This window comes from Oncorhynchus mykiss, chromosome 22 (assembly GCF_057628025.1).
Source record: "Oncorhynchus mykiss isolate SJ-2025 chromosome 22, ASM5762802v1, whole genome shotgun sequence".
Classification (NCBI taxonomy): domain Eukaryota; kingdom Metazoa; phylum Chordata; class Actinopteri; order Salmoniformes; family Salmonidae; genus Oncorhynchus; species Oncorhynchus mykiss.
This window is the reverse complement of record NC_143043.1, coordinates 38,150,253-38,165,659: the sequence shown is the minus strand read 5'-3', so window position 1 is coordinate 38,165,659 and position 15,407 is coordinate 38,150,253. Positions and strand designations below refer to the sequence as shown.

The 15,407-nt window shown below is 40.3% G+C and overlaps 1 protein-coding gene across 2 annotated transcripts; it reads right to left on the bottom strand.

Annotated features, from left to right (window-relative positions):
• Positions 1-1,944: 1,944 nt before the first annotated feature.
• On the bottom strand, positions 1,945-11,907 carry LOC110501780 (zinc finger protein 148). Of its 2 annotated transcripts, none has more exons than XM_021579605.3 (7): positions 11,660-11,907; positions 10,597-10,905; positions 10,256-10,384; positions 9,940-10,063; positions 9,687-9,770; positions 9,446-9,564; positions 1,945-9,192 (listed from the first exon to the last, which is right to left on the bottom strand). In XM_021579605.3, the coding sequence occupies exons 2-7, from the start codon at positions 10,879-10,881 to the stop codon at positions 7,546-7,548; spliced, it is 2,388 nt and encodes a 795-aa protein (XP_021435280.1). In that variant the 5' UTR covers positions 10,882-10,905; positions 11,660-11,907; the 3' UTR covers positions 1,945-7,545. The 2 variants fall into 2 exon arrangements, with proteins under 2 accessions (XP_021435280.1, XP_021435281.1); XM_021579606.3 differs by having other exon boundaries at positions 11,664-11,900.
• Positions 11,908-15,407: the final 3,500 nt, after the last annotated feature.

Below are 15,407 nucleotides of genomic sequence, written 5' to 3'. Positions count from 1 at the left end.
TAGCGTGATCGAGCAGCAGTGAGGGCTCTTTGATACGGCACAGTACTGTCTTTCCAAGCTAGTCATAAGACTTCCAGTTTGGTGTGGCGCCATTTCCGTTCCAATTTTCTGGAAGAATGCTTCAGAGCTCGGGAATTTTCTGTATACCAGGGAGCTAGTTTCTTATGACAAATGTTTTTGGTTTTTAGGGGTGCGACTGCATCAAGGGTATTGTGCAAGGTTAACTTGAGTTCCTCAGCTAGGTGGTTAACTGATTTTTGTACTCTGACATCCTTGGGTAGGCGGAGGGAGTCTGGAAGGGCATCTAGGAATCTTTGGGTTGTTCGAGAATTTATAGCACGGCATTTGATGATCCTTGGTTGGGGTCTGAACAGATTATTTGTTGCGATTTCAAACGTAATAAAATGGTGGTCTGATAGTTCAGGATTATGAGGAAAAACATTAGGATCCACAACATTTATTCCACGGGACAAAACTAGGTCCAGAGTATGACTGTGGCAGTGAGTAGGTCCGGAGACATGTTGGACAAAACCCACTGAGTCGATGATGGCTCCGAAAGCCTTTTGGAGTGGGTCTGTGGAATTTTTCATGTGAATATTAAAGTCACCAAAAATTTGAATATTATCTGCCATGAGTACAAGGTCCGATAGAAATTCAGGGAACTCAGTGAGGAACGCTGTATATGGCCTGTAAACAGTAGCTATAAAAAGTGATTGAGTAGGCTGCATAGATTTCATGACTAGAAGCTCAAAAGACAAAAACGTCCATTTTTTGGGGGTAAATTTAAATTTGCTATCATGAATGTTAGCAACACCTCAGCCTTTGCAGGATGCACGGGGGATATGGTCACTAGTGTAACCAGGAGGTCAGGACTCAGTAAATTCATCAGGCTTAAGCCATGTTTCAGTCAGGCCAATCACATCAAGATTATGATCAGTGATTAGTTCATTGACTATAACTGCCTTGGAAGTGAGAGATCTAACATTAAGTAGCCCTGTTTTGAGATGTGAGGTATCACAATCTCTTTCAATAATGGCAGGAACGGAGGAGCTTTTTATTACAGTGAGATTGCTAAGGCGAACACCGCCATGTTTAGTTTTGCCTAACCTAGGTCGAGGCACAGACACGGACTCAATGGGGATAGCTGAGCTGACTACACTGACTGTGCTAGTGGCAGACTCCACTAAGCTGGCAGGCTGGCTAACAGCCTGCTGCCTGGCCTGCACCCTATCTCATTGTGGAGCTAGGGGAGTTAGAGCCCAGTCTATGTACGTAGATAAGATGAGAGCACCCCTTCAGCTAGGATGGAGTCCGTCACTCCTCAACAGGCCAGGCTTGGTCCTATTTGTGGGTGAGTCCCAGAAAGAGAGGCAATTATCTACAAAATCTAGCTTTTGGGAGGGACAGAAAACATTTATTTAATAATATTAAAGTCCTTTGTTAGTTTTAACCAACCTTCAAATGGGCAGTTGTCAGCAATTGGGTTTTAATAACATATCAAATTTAGAAGTGTAATTTGTGTATTTTATATGCCTCATGATGGAAAATAACCGAATCAATATCAAAGCATTTTTTCAATAAATAATATATACCTATAAAGAACAATTATTTAATTATTATACTTCCAAGAAACCAGTAGGCCTACTGTATGGATCATTAGTTTTATTTGGAAGGACATGATAAACAAGAAACCAGTAGGCCTACTGTATGGATCATTAGTTTTATTTGGAAGGACATGATAAACAAGAAACCAGTAGGCCTACTGTATGGATCATTAGTTTTATTTGGAAGGACATGATAAACAAGAAACCAGTAGGCCTACTGTATGGATCATTAGTTTTATTTGGAAGGACATGATAAACAAGAAACCAGTAGGCCTACTGTATGGATCATTAGTTTTATTTGGAAGGACATGATAAACAAGAAACCAGTAGGCCTACTGTATGGATCATTAGTTTTATTTGGAAGGACATGATAAAGAATCAAAAACCAACAATTGAAGAATCAGATTTTTCACAAGTCCATATAATATATTGCATAAATCTAATAGAACTTGACTGAAATAAAATAAGCTACAATTAAAGCAGTACATTTACATATAATATCCAGATCAATCGAATCGACAACTAAAAGACCATGCAAATCAACATCTTGCTTTTGATCAACCATCTGTGAAATATAATAATTCATCATAACTTGACTAACAGTGAGTTTACTATCCTTCCTTCTGTAGCTCAATGATTGAACATCTGAGTCAAAATAACTCCGTCTCAAAGGAAGAAGCTCTTGTCCACAACTGCCAAAGAAGCTCAACATATCCAAAATCAAACAATGATCTGATATTAACTGAGGACTGTCTGCAATAATGACTATATGACATACATACTTCAGAGCCTTTTTTACAAGCAACATATTTTTCAAAAATAGAAGAAAGCATCTATCAAAAAGTTTAACATTTATACTTTTCCCCCCAATCTGATGAAACAAGTTTCATTTTTTCCCAGTTTATACAAGGACACTTATGGTCAGTTTATGGATAGGGGGTTACTGTAAGTGGTGGAACTGTCCCAAAAATGGGTTGCTTTTTCACAACCATAAGAGCAATCTTTTCAGTTCCCTCAGGAAAGGAGTAGAAGAAGGAACATTTTGGGTCTCAAACTTATACTGTAAGTTCAAATCTAAGATGGTGGTGGAAAAATACACATACAACTAACTATACACCGTGCTTTTGAAAGTGCTTTCTTTCACCGGTGTACAGTAGGTTTAGTTGAAAACTAAAAATGAAATGAAAAAACAAAACAAAAAAGAAGACATTTTTCACATTTCATGACTGACTACAGGTCAACATTTTAGTTCTATGCCACAACAATGAATAATAATGTTGATGAATTTACGAGGATGATGCCCCAGGTATTCTTCAAACTGACAGTCCAGGCCACACTACAATACTGGAACTATTATTTCATGTAAGGATGGGCGGACTTTAATTACTGCGAGTCAAATCACTAAAGGGGGAAATAAAATGTTAAAAAATAGGTGGAAAATACCTATGGTTTGACAGAACACGAAGTGACAAACATTAAACTGCATGGAAAATCTAATGAAAAGTGGCTCCATAAAACATTGTACACCAGTCCTCACTGTAGCTACAACCACCAGGTTGTCCAGGACTGAAAATACACAAGCCAAAGATATTCTACTTATTTACAGCAGAGATACCAACTATCTATACATTCTACAGAGGGAATGTTTACAGAGTAAAGTTTAGTAGCTGTTGAATCCAGAACGAGGGTATTATTTGTCCCTGATTGTCAGTAGAAATGTAACAAGTGAGAGCTAGCATTTGATGTAAAACACAATGTTGACATAATATAACTAGCTAACTAGGTAGCTATCAATTCTATAAGTAAAACAATTTCACTTTAATAGACATGAACAACAAAGCACAAAAAGAAAGACATCATGCAAGACAAAATAGCAAGACCGAAATGACTAAGGCAATATAACAAGAAAAATCATTTCAAACCATTTCATTTTGTCAAGGTAACTTTCAAAAGTGGCTGTTATTGTGTTTCGCTTCACATGCAACAATTATATCAATCTGTTACAACAAATACCATAGAAACACAACAACGCAAGAGAGACTCAACAAAATATATCTCAAACCTTTTCTGTAACCTCTGCCAAATATGCACAACTATTCAGAAAGTTAGGCAGTGTGTAATACAGTAATAGCTATAAAGAAATAACCATTCACTTAAAATGTCATGTGAACTTTCTTGGCCACTAAAAGCCATCCTACCACTTTTGCTAATGTGAGAGCACACATAAAACACCCTAACAATAGATTACCGGTAGATAAAACATGTATCATATCTGTGCTACAAAAGATAGAAAATCGGAAGAGATGCCAGTGGTCAGTCTTTGCTGTAATAGCAAGAGGGGTAAAACGTTTGAAAGGGACGTCCTTTTAAAGAGCAGAAAGTTCCACTTTCATTGTAAATAACTTTGAATTGGGTTTGTTTCAGAAAGTGCAGATGGGCCAGTATATTTAATTGACAGTCACCAAAAATGACTATGAAACATATGGGGATGGCTGGAAATATTTTTTTTTAAAAGGCACTGATGACAACTAATGAAGATATTTTCCAGGACAGGAGCCTAAATGAAAGACAAACTTGAATCTCTTACAACTATATGTGCAATGTAGGATATAAAGTACTGCAGAATGGGCAATTCTTTTACAACAAAAAAAATCACGTTTCCAGCAACAGTTTTTATGTGAGTAAAGTCAAAACGTATAAAATAATCACGATAGTTGTGATGGAAAGCAGAAGTTTCAGTACAATTCTATTAATGCCCACAGATAATGTTAGTTCAACATGGATCTTTTTGTGTTGGTAAAATATATTAGGCAAGAAATGGCAGTGTAAATGCCCAAATATTGATATAAGAACCATCATTTTGAAGTAAACTTGGAGTCATGGGATGATATGGTGTGTGGTCCTCCCACTTCGACTCGTCGGGAAAGCATGCAGTTTATTAGGCTACAGATGAAATAAGTTATGAACTTCACAGGATGGTGAAAGTGCAAGCTTGACGTTGTTTTCCAATACATATATTGAGTGTCTTATTCTGGTGACATGATGATCTATGCTTGGCTGCCATTTAACAAATATCTATGCTTGGCTGTCATTTAACAAATATTAGCCAACCCGCACTGTGTCTGCGAGCTGTTGGCTATAGAGAACACATGCAAAGACCAGAGTTGGAACTTTCCCTATATAATAACATTTGGGTGGGACAAAACAAACAGTAGAGTTGAAAACGCGATTTTTAATTGAATCTCAAAAGTTATGGGGACGACGTCATCACGCACAGCCTTTTATCCACAACAAGTCAATTAGATGGAAACATCTCTGGTGGGAAAATGTGCATATTGTTTTTATGCAGAGTTTAGAATATTCACATGAAAATCTGTCACCAACTGGATGGAAACCTAGCTACGCTGACATACATTCACCCGTAATAAAGTGTGTACAAAACACAATGATTATTTGATATAACTTTACGGGGTGATTTCCCACTCTACTCATGGATTTTTTCCCCCCTTGCGGTCTTCACCTGCTACTGGGAAAACAGCCGTAAGACTACCAACACCTTCTAGAGAGACTTAAGTCTCCAATGACTGTTTAGATTGATACATCTGCAATGAACCATGATTTGTTTCCCAATAAGTGCATGCAACATAACTGTATAACATTTCGATGACCAATAACAAAGCATTTAGGTTCTCATTTGAACCATGATCTAAACCCTAAAAAGATCATCAATTAACCTCACTTACCTCACATTGTGCAAACATCATTTAATATTCAGACAAATTAAATTGCTTTAGTATCTTTAGATTATTTAGAATGGTCAAGACCAACCTATTTCTATCAAGTACTATTGATTTGGATGAAGAATGACACACACAGAGAGTATGTGGACACCCCTTCAAATTGGTGGATTGGGCTATTTCAGCCACACATGTTGCGGACAAGTGTATAAAATCTAGCACACAGCCATGGAATATCCACAGACAAACATTGACACTCACTACCGAGTTCCAAACTGCCTCTGGAAGAAACATCAGTACAAAAATGGTTTGTTTGTCAGGAGCGTCATGAAATACTTTTCCATGGCCGAGCAGCCGCACACAAGCCTAAGAACATCATACGCAATGCCAAGCGTTGGCTGGAGTGGTGTAAAGCTAGCCGCCATTGGACTCTCGAGCAGTAGAAATGCGTTCTCTAGAGTGATGAATCACGTTTTACCATATGGCAGTCTGACGGACAAATCTGGGTTTGGCTGATACCAGGAGTAGGTCCTTTACTGTAGGGAAAACTTAAGACTACAGCATACAATGTCATTCTAGACAATTCTGTACCTCCACCATTGTGGCAACAGTTTGGGGAAAGCCCTTTCCTGTTTTAGCATAACAATACCCCGTGCACAAAGTGAGGTCCATACAGAAATGGTTTGTCAAGATCGTTGTGGAAGAACTTGACTGGCCTGCAGAGCCCTGACCTCAACCCCATCGCACACCTTTGGGATGAATTGGAAACCCAACTGCGAGTCAGGCCTAATCGCCCAACATCAGTGCCCAACCTCACTGATAGTCGTGGATGAATGGAACCAAGTCCCTGCAGCAATGTTCCAGCATTTAGTAGAAAGCCTTCCCATAAGAGTGTTATAGCAGCAAAGGGGGGACAAATTCCATATTAATGCATAGGATTTTGGAATGAGATGTTTGATGAGCAGGTGTCCACATACTTTTGGTTATGTAGTGTACTTCATTCCACACCAACCACCATACATTTCTTCCAGGGGAGAGCTTTGAATCAAGTGACTTTAAACTAAGACTTATTAAATCAAAAGATCAAATACAAATAAAATCATATTTCAGGCTACACACCATGAAAAAGGAATTTAGCAAGCAACTGAAGAAAACATTCTTTACAAAATTTGAAATGAATTCTGTTCAGATAAACTGAAACGAAAAGGTCTTACTGTACATTATCAACAAGTGGACAAGACTACATTCAGCAGTTATATAGCATGAGAAGAATCTCAGAACTGTTATATTGACATGGCCTACGGTAACAGGCCCCGTATTCATAGGGCCTCAGAGTAAGAGTGCTGATCTAGGACCAGCCACCTTGCCTGACGACTCACCCCGAATGTATTTCCGCTGCCCTATCGATCGCTACATACATTCTGTCTGAAACCTACATCCTAGAAGTTGTTTGTGCGACTTCAAAATGAGGGGAGTTGTACAAAACAAATTCAATGGCGATTGGGTCATCTAACAAATCTAATCAGAGTATCACAGTTGATAATGTCACGTTGGCTGGCCCTAGCACAACTAATTGGTTTCTGGGACGAATTAGATAGGTCAGAATGTGCTTGCATTCTACAAATCATTGGGGGAGGCAAGCGATGTTGATTGGTAGCCAGGCAACCCCCCTATCCATACAGTCTTATTCATTATGATCTCAAAGTAAAAGCTGATCCTAGATCAGCACTACTACTCCCAGATGCTTTATAAATACAGACCCAGATATCTGGTGAGAGTTAAAGCAAGAAAAAGAAAGGTGGAAGAAACATGATTAAAGTCGATTAGAAAATGAAAACAGAGAAATAATTATAATGTAAGAGTTACTATGCAACCAAATCCTTTTCATTACACCTTTGTGGCTTACATTTCTTAATTTACAATCTAATAAACCCCATGAGTGCTTTTCCCCCCACAACCCAATTACATATGGGAAAGTGCTTCTCATACAGATATTCCCCCCCCCCCCCCCACCCCTATTTTAATGATTACCACAATTGACCATTTTAATCAGAAAAGTATATATATATATATATATTTTTTTTTTTTTAATCACAAATGCTTTGAGCAACAGCCACCTTTGCAGTGTAACCTATTTGGCAGAACAGAGGATATGTATATAAAAGTGCCTTCCAAAATGATCGCAGAAATAAATAAAAATATCCTCAACCAAACGTTTGACTCCTTGTAGCATCAGGGGAAGAGTTCAATTGAGACCTCGTCTCAAGGGAGAATTCAGAGAAGTCTGTTCCATGACTTCGCAGACTGACTTGTCCATTGGCAATAGTAAATTGGGAGGTGATTCCAGAACGTGACGAGGCCTGGAACTGTGACCGGAAGTTCTGATCGAAGGTGCTGATTTGAAAAGTCTGATGCAACCCTTGAGCATCAGTCTTTTTCGAGGATGCAACTTCTTCCAGAAAGTCTTCGGTTGGCGACACAGCTGAGGGGGTCGTTTCGTCCCCTGAAAACGAGAAAGAGTGCTGGGAATCCCCTACAAGTAGTCCAAAATGGGGTTTCTCCAAGGTAGAGCGTAGTGGAGAGTTCATCCCTGACCTACCAGTGGTAAACCTGCTGGGGGAAGGGTTCTGTTTCTCTGTGGAGAACAGAGGCTGGTTGGAGAGACTGGGGCTCTCGGTGACAAAGGTAAGACTCTGGCTGCTCAAGTAGCTATCGTTCTGGCTGGTCCTCTCCAGTGCTTGCTGAAGGAACTTTGAGTACTCATGCAGGAGGCTAGACTTCTCTGCTGGTGGGGCTTGAGGGTTACCTCCCAGGCTCTCTACCGGGCTGGCCTCAGACACATCCGAGGAGTTGATGGAGATGCTGGAGGTCACCTCCGTGTCAGCCACACTGAAAGAGATATCAGGTTGCCCATTGGCCTTGTTTGAGTAGTGGTCCAGGAGAGTCTGGAGAACCTCATCCGGGAGAACGTTCTTGTCGTGGTTGGACTTGCTCTCGACGCTCAACGGCTGGGGTTCCAAGATGGTGGCGGGAACAGTTTCGTCGATGACATTGGCCACTGCGGCTTGTCTAATGGAAGGCTGGGACGTGATGCTGCTTACATTCAGGGCATAATTGCGGTTGTTGGACAAAGTGGCCTGCTGGAGATACCTCTTCTTCTTCAGGAACTGCATTGCATCATCGTAGTTTGTGCTGCTGGATGCTGGTTTCGTCTGCCCTCCTTGGAGAGCATCTACTGGCTCCAGGTCAGAATTGGCCACATCCACATCCAGAAGACCTTGTTTGTCCACAATCTCAAACGTGTACCTGGTGATTTTGCCATCTTCAAAAGAGGACAAAGGGGACAGACTCACAGGTGGTTCGGGTTCAGTTGGTTGCTTCAAACTCCTCTTGGGGACCTTCTTAAGGACCAGCTTGGGAGGATGAATCTCCTCAGAGGAGAGATTCTCCCCACCCAGCCCCAAATGCTGCTCGCCGGACGAGTCTGGAAGCTCCACAGAATAATCTGCCACCACATACTCATCTTTGACCACCTTGGAGGTAACTGCATAGAGAGGTAGACATTCGATTTTGTTCGGTCTTTGCTCCACCTCCTTATCCATGGCGCCAAGAGAAGTGACCGTGGCAACGTCTTCAGTGACAGCAGCTGAGCATTGAGACTTGTCTGATGTCTTCAAGCGTTTCTTCTTGGGCAGCGAGCACTCTTTGGCAGAGAAGGAAAAGCCCAGAGATTCTGTGTTGCGCAGGAGTCCTCCATCTTTCCCCGCTGCTGCAGCCTTGTGGGCTTTCCTCTCCTTCATCTCATGGCACATGCGCCTGTGCTTTAGAACCCGGTCAGTTCTGGAGAAGTACTGTGGAAAACAAACCGAATGGGTTTGTGGCATACATGGATAGTAGTAGAATAAATGTTTTTAAAGAAACATCTGCATGCTATTTAAACCAGTTTTAAACTAGAATTTGAACTAGTGATGTATACTATTTGTGCCATCTTGGTAACTCCTAAGGTCATTGTCTATCATGGCAAACCATAGGAGTTGGCTATACAGCACAAACAGATATGGGACCAGGCCATTGAGATGTGCTTTGATAACATAAATAACCAACCTGGTGGCAGTAGTCACATTGATAGGGCTTCTCTCCACTGTGGGTCCTTCTGTGCCTCTCCATGTGGTATTTCTGAATGAACCTCATGCCACACTCCTCACAGCGGAAGGGCTTCTCACCTGACAAAGTCAAAGGGACAGCTCATTCTGTGGGCTAGTAACATCAACATTCAACAGGTGGGATCTTTGACTAACCATTGGCTAACATAGTTAAATCATAGCTTCGTGGGGCATTATCTTACCAGTGTGGATCTTCTCATGTCTCTGGAGAAGGTACTTCTGTATGAAGCGCATATCACACTGGCTGCACTGAAATGGCTTCTCACCTGAAACCAAGCAAGTTGGTCAGTTAAACCATATTTTTCTTGCTTATATTCAATGGGAAATTGTGTTAGTTACAATTTCTGCATAATGAGTAGGCTTACAGCATAGGGCCTAGATCATAGTTTTGTTAATTTAATGTAAAGCAAGAGGCTTGACTGTCATAAGACATACCAGTGTGGATGAATACATGTCTTTGTAGATGGTAGTTGGTTCGGAAGGCTGCGTTGCAGTGCACACACACATGACACTTTGGACTCTGGAGACCCAATGACCCATCCTCATTGATGGTGAGAATCTAAAAGAGAGATACATGGAAAGACAAGGACAAGAAATGTGTCAATTCACAATTTATTTACAACTGAAGCTGGGTGAGCCTTCACAAAATAGTAATGGTTTTCATGTTGCTAGTCCCAAAATAAATATGTAATCTGCACAGACCATGTGGTTATAACCTGATTTAAATGCCAAATGTATTATACATTTGCACCTTGGCAGGAGAGCGCTGCTTTCGCTTCTTCTTCTTGTGACACTCTGTGAAGTCTCTGGGCTGTTTTCTTTCTTTCTTCCCCAGCATTAGTTGATCAGAAGTCAGCTTCAACTCTTGTTTGATGCTTACCTACAAAACATTGTTTAATGTTTGAATTTCACTGCTTAAAGTCAGTATGATTCTTCGCTCAATGGGTGAATCTCAAAAGTCTTCAAAATGAAGACCGGGAGAAGAGAGGAAGTAAGGAATGCCGAAAGACTTGAGATTCACCCAGTGTCACAATTTACAGCATGCATGGCAAGAAGACTGGCAATAAGAATGTATGCATGACATGGACTCACAGGCAGCTTGTGTGAGAGTCTCTGATTCATTCCCCATTCCCTGCCATTCACAGTCTCCTCATGTACCACCATCTCATCAGTTGGGATCAGGTCATGGGACACCATTGAAACCCCTGTCAGGTCATCATCATCCTCTTCATCATCGTCTGCTAACAGGGGGTGGTGATCTAACCCCCGCTCGCCCAGGGTCATGACGACTGGACCTCCACCCCCTAACCCCACACTCTCATCCACTCCCCCACCACACTTCAGCAGCATCCCCTCCAGCTTGTCATCAATGTTCATCTTAACTTAGAGGGACCTACGTGTCTGTGGGGTCAAATGAGGACAGAAGTATTAGCTAGCTAACGAGTTACTTTAACTTAGTTAAAAGACAACGAAAACATTTAGCTACATTTAAGAGGGGTCATCATTGAGTAATCTCGGGTTTAGCTGACAGTTACCTAGCTGAATAACTAACAAACAAAACATTGTCAGCCAACTGAATAATTACTGTAGTCATCAACAATCCCGTTAAATCAAAATAACACAGCGAGCGTTAGCCTAATAACGTTAGCTAGTTTTAGTACTACGGCTATTGTACATAGTAGTAGCTAGGCTAACAACATATGTCGTTATAAAATAAATTGAGCGGTCAACTAGCTAACTAGCTAGCTAAATGAACTACATTTAGACGTTAGATGTTAAGGTGATTGGTAGCTTTAGCTAGCTAAACAACTGTACCTAAACAAGCAACACAACTAGCCAGCTAACGTTAGATAGCTATCAGTGTTGACAGGCAACGTAGCAGTAGCCTGTTAGCTAGCTTGCTAACTTGGTTAGCTGTGAATAGCAAACGTTAGCTAGCTAGGCCTGATCAGAAACAACAACCCAGAGGATCTGGTACGAACTCAAGTCAAGATTTAGGTTAGCTTCACTCAAGTGAAATCGAGAAGTAGCTAATGCACGGCAGAAAACTGTTCACAACTAGCTAGCTGTCTAGATAACGTTTCTAACCAAATATATGTATTACTAACGTTAGCATTAGCTAAGATAGCTAACGTAACGTATTTAGACTGCTTACCTACTTTGGAGTCTAATAAGGTCGTTTAGCAGTCATGATTAATCTGCAAAACTGTATCCGCTGTGTGATATATGCCGCGAGAGAAAGAAACGTCACCGCATTTGGCACAACTGCAGTGCATGGGGAATGTTCGTTATACTATCTAGTTTGCGTTGTGATGTCGTTTACCTGTAGCAAACATTTTGTAAGTAAACCAAGATAGACCACAACGTGTCGATTCCAATGGGAACAAATGAGTCATAGTGGGCAGAACAAGCAAGAAGATGGGCAGAGCCAAGCATAAGCTAGCGAGATCCTATTGGCGTGTCCTAGCACAAATCTGCATATGTCCATTAGGGAACGCCTACTCTGTAAAGTGCGCGAGTGCAATAACTCAATTGGTCTTCTAAACCTTCTAAACAACGTGATTTTAAAAATCGTTTTCAAATTGTAAAGTCTACAAATCTTAGTCCACTCTTTTCATAACATAAATTAGTTTGGGGAACAGAACACTGTGTTTAGATCAAATGTTTCATCAATGACAACATTTGAAGAATGTCATCCAAAATCCATCTCGTTCCATTTTCTCTCACTACCCGCCTTCAGGTTTTCGCTCACTACCATATTTAGTAGTGAGTGGAAATGCCAAGCGGATGCTTCACATTTATACATCCAGTGAAATATCTGTCTCATTGTTCTATCTGTGCCTGTAGTGACTCGTGGAGCAAGCACTACAGTGTGTGTTCAGCAGACCTTTTCTACATATCTTTAGCGCGCTCGCACGCAGAACTAGAATATGACTACGCTACTATTTGTTCCCAAAACACGATGTTTAATGCATTCAAGAAACAGAATACTGTTTGACAGATAGTCATATCAAAACTTCCTAATTAACAAAAAATAAAACAAAGATTTGTTAAAGAACTTACTATTAAATCAATTAACTAGTACACCAATTAACTCATAGCTACTACATTAATCTGATTAGAGCACAACTGTATCACATAAATCACAGGGCAAACGGGGCCTAAAAATGTAAATTGATTCTAGTGCATTATTACCAAAACACTATTTCAAGTTAACAACAGATGGCAGCATTTACTGAACATTGATTGCTTCTGTCTGATAAACTCATAATGGAACAATTTGTATCTTTCAGTCAGCTTCTTTTCCTTTCCCATAGAAATATATACAATACCAGTCAAAAGTTTGGACACACCTACTCATTCCAGAGTTTTTCTTTATTTTGACTATTTCCTACATTGTAGAATAATAGTGAAGACATCAACACTATGACATAACACATGGAATCATGTAGTAACCAAAAAAGTGTTATACAAATATATTTGAGATTCTTCAAAGTCGCCACCCTTTGCCTTGATGACAGCTTTGCACACTCTTGGCATTCTCTCATCCAGATTCATGAGGTAGTCACCTGGAATGCATTTCAATTAACAGGCGTGTCTTGTTAAAAGTACATTTGTGGCATTTCCTTCCTTCTTAATGCATTTCAGCCAATTATTTAGGTTGTGACAAGGTAGGAATGTTATAAAGAAGATAGCCCTATTTGGTAAAAGACCAAAACCATAGCTCAAATAAGCAAAGAGATTACTTTTTCATTACTTTAAGACATGAAGTTCAGTCAATCTCAATTCAACAAATTTTCAAGTTTCTTCAAGTGCAGTCGCAAAAACAAAGCACTGTGATGAAACTGCCTCTCATGAGGACCGCCACAGGAAAGGAAGACCCAGAGTTACCTCTGCTGCAGAGGATAAGTCAATTAGAGTTACCAGCCTCAGACATTGTAGCCCAAATAAATGTTTCAGAGTTCAAGTAACAGACACATCTCAACATCAACTGTTGAGAAGAGACTGTGTGAATCTGGCCTTCATATTTTAATTGTAGAGTGAAGGAAAAGCTGTAATCAAAGGGTGGCTACTTTGAAGAATATAAAATATATACAGTGCCTTGCGAAAGTATTCGGCCCCCTTGAACTTTGCGACCTTTTGCCACATTTCAGGCTTCAAACATAAAGATATAAAACTGTATTTTTTTGTGAAGAATCAACAACAAGTGGGACACAATCATGAAGTGGAACGACATTTATTGGATATTTCAAACTTTTTTAACAAATCAAAAACTGAAAAATTGGGCGTGCAAAATTATTCAGCCCCCTTAAGTTGATAATTTGTAGCGCCACCTTTTGCTGTGATTACAGCTGTAAGTCGCTTGGGGTATGTCTCTATCAGTTTTGCACATCAAGAGACTGACATTTTTTCCCATTCCTCCTTGCAAAACAGCTCGAGCTCAGTGAGGTTGGATGGAGAGCATTTGTGAACAGCAGTTTTCAGTTCTTTCCACAGATTCTCGATTGGATTCAGGTCTGGACTTTGACTTGGCCATTCTAACACCTGGATATGTTTATTTTTGAACCATTCCATTGTAGATTTTGCTTTATGTTTTGGATCATTGTCTTGTTGGAAGACAAATCTCCGTCCCAGTCTCAGGTCTTTTGCAGACTCCATCAGGTTTTCCAGAATGGTCCTGTATTTGGCTCCATCCATCTTCCCATCAATTTTAACCATCTTCCCTGTCCCTGCTGAAGAAAAGCAGGCCCAAACCATGATGCTGCCACCACCATGTTTGACAGTGGGGATGTTGTGGTCAGGGTGATGAGCTGTGTTGCTTTTACGCCAAACATAAAGTTTTGCATTGTTGCCAAAAAGTTCAATTTTGGTTTCATCTGACCAGAGCACCTTCTTCCACATGTTTGGTGTGTCTCCCAGGTGGCTTGTGGCAAACTTTAAACAACACTTTTTATGGATATCTTTAAGAAATGGCTTTCTTCTTGCCACTCTTCCATAAAGGCCAGATTTGTGCAATATACGACTGATTGTTGTCCTATGGACAGAGTCTCCCACCTCAGCTGTAGATCTCTGCAGTTCATCCAGAGTGATCATGGGCCTCTTGGCTGCATCTCTGATCAGTCTTTATGAGCTGAAATTTTAGAGGGACGGCCAGGTCTTGGTAGATTTGCAGTGGTCTGATACTCCTTCCATTTCAATATTATCGCTTGCACAGTGCTCCTTGGGATGTTTAAAGCTTGGGAAATCTTTTTGTATCCAAATCCGGCTTTAAACTTCTTCACAACAGTATCTCGGACCTGCCTGGTGTGTTCCTTGTTCTTCATGATGCTCTCTGCGCTTTTAACGGACCTCTGAGACTATCACAGTGCAGGTGCATTTATACGGAGACTTGATTACACACAGGTGGATTGTATTTATCATCATTAGTCATTTAGGTCAACATAGGATCATTCAGAGATCCTCACTGAACTTCTGGAGAGAGTTTGCTGCACTGAAAGTAAAGGGGCTGAATAATTTTGCACGCCCAATTTTTCAGTTTTTGATTTGTTAAAAAAGTTTGAAATATCCAATAAATGTCGTTCCACTTCATGATTGTGTCCCACTTGTTGTTGTTTCTTCACAAAAATACAGTTTAAATCTTTATGTTTGAAGCCTGAAATGTGGCAAAAGGTTGCAAAGTTCAAGGGGGCCGAATACTTTCGCAAGGCACTGTATACAGTTGAAGTCGGAAGTTTACATACACCTTAGCCAAATACATTTAAACTCAGTTTTTCACAATTCCTGAAATTTAATCGTAGTAAAAATGTCCCTGTCTTAGGTCAGTTAGGATCACCACTTTATTTTAAGAATGTGAAATGTCAGAATAATAGAAGAGAGAATGATTTAATACAGCTTTTATTTAT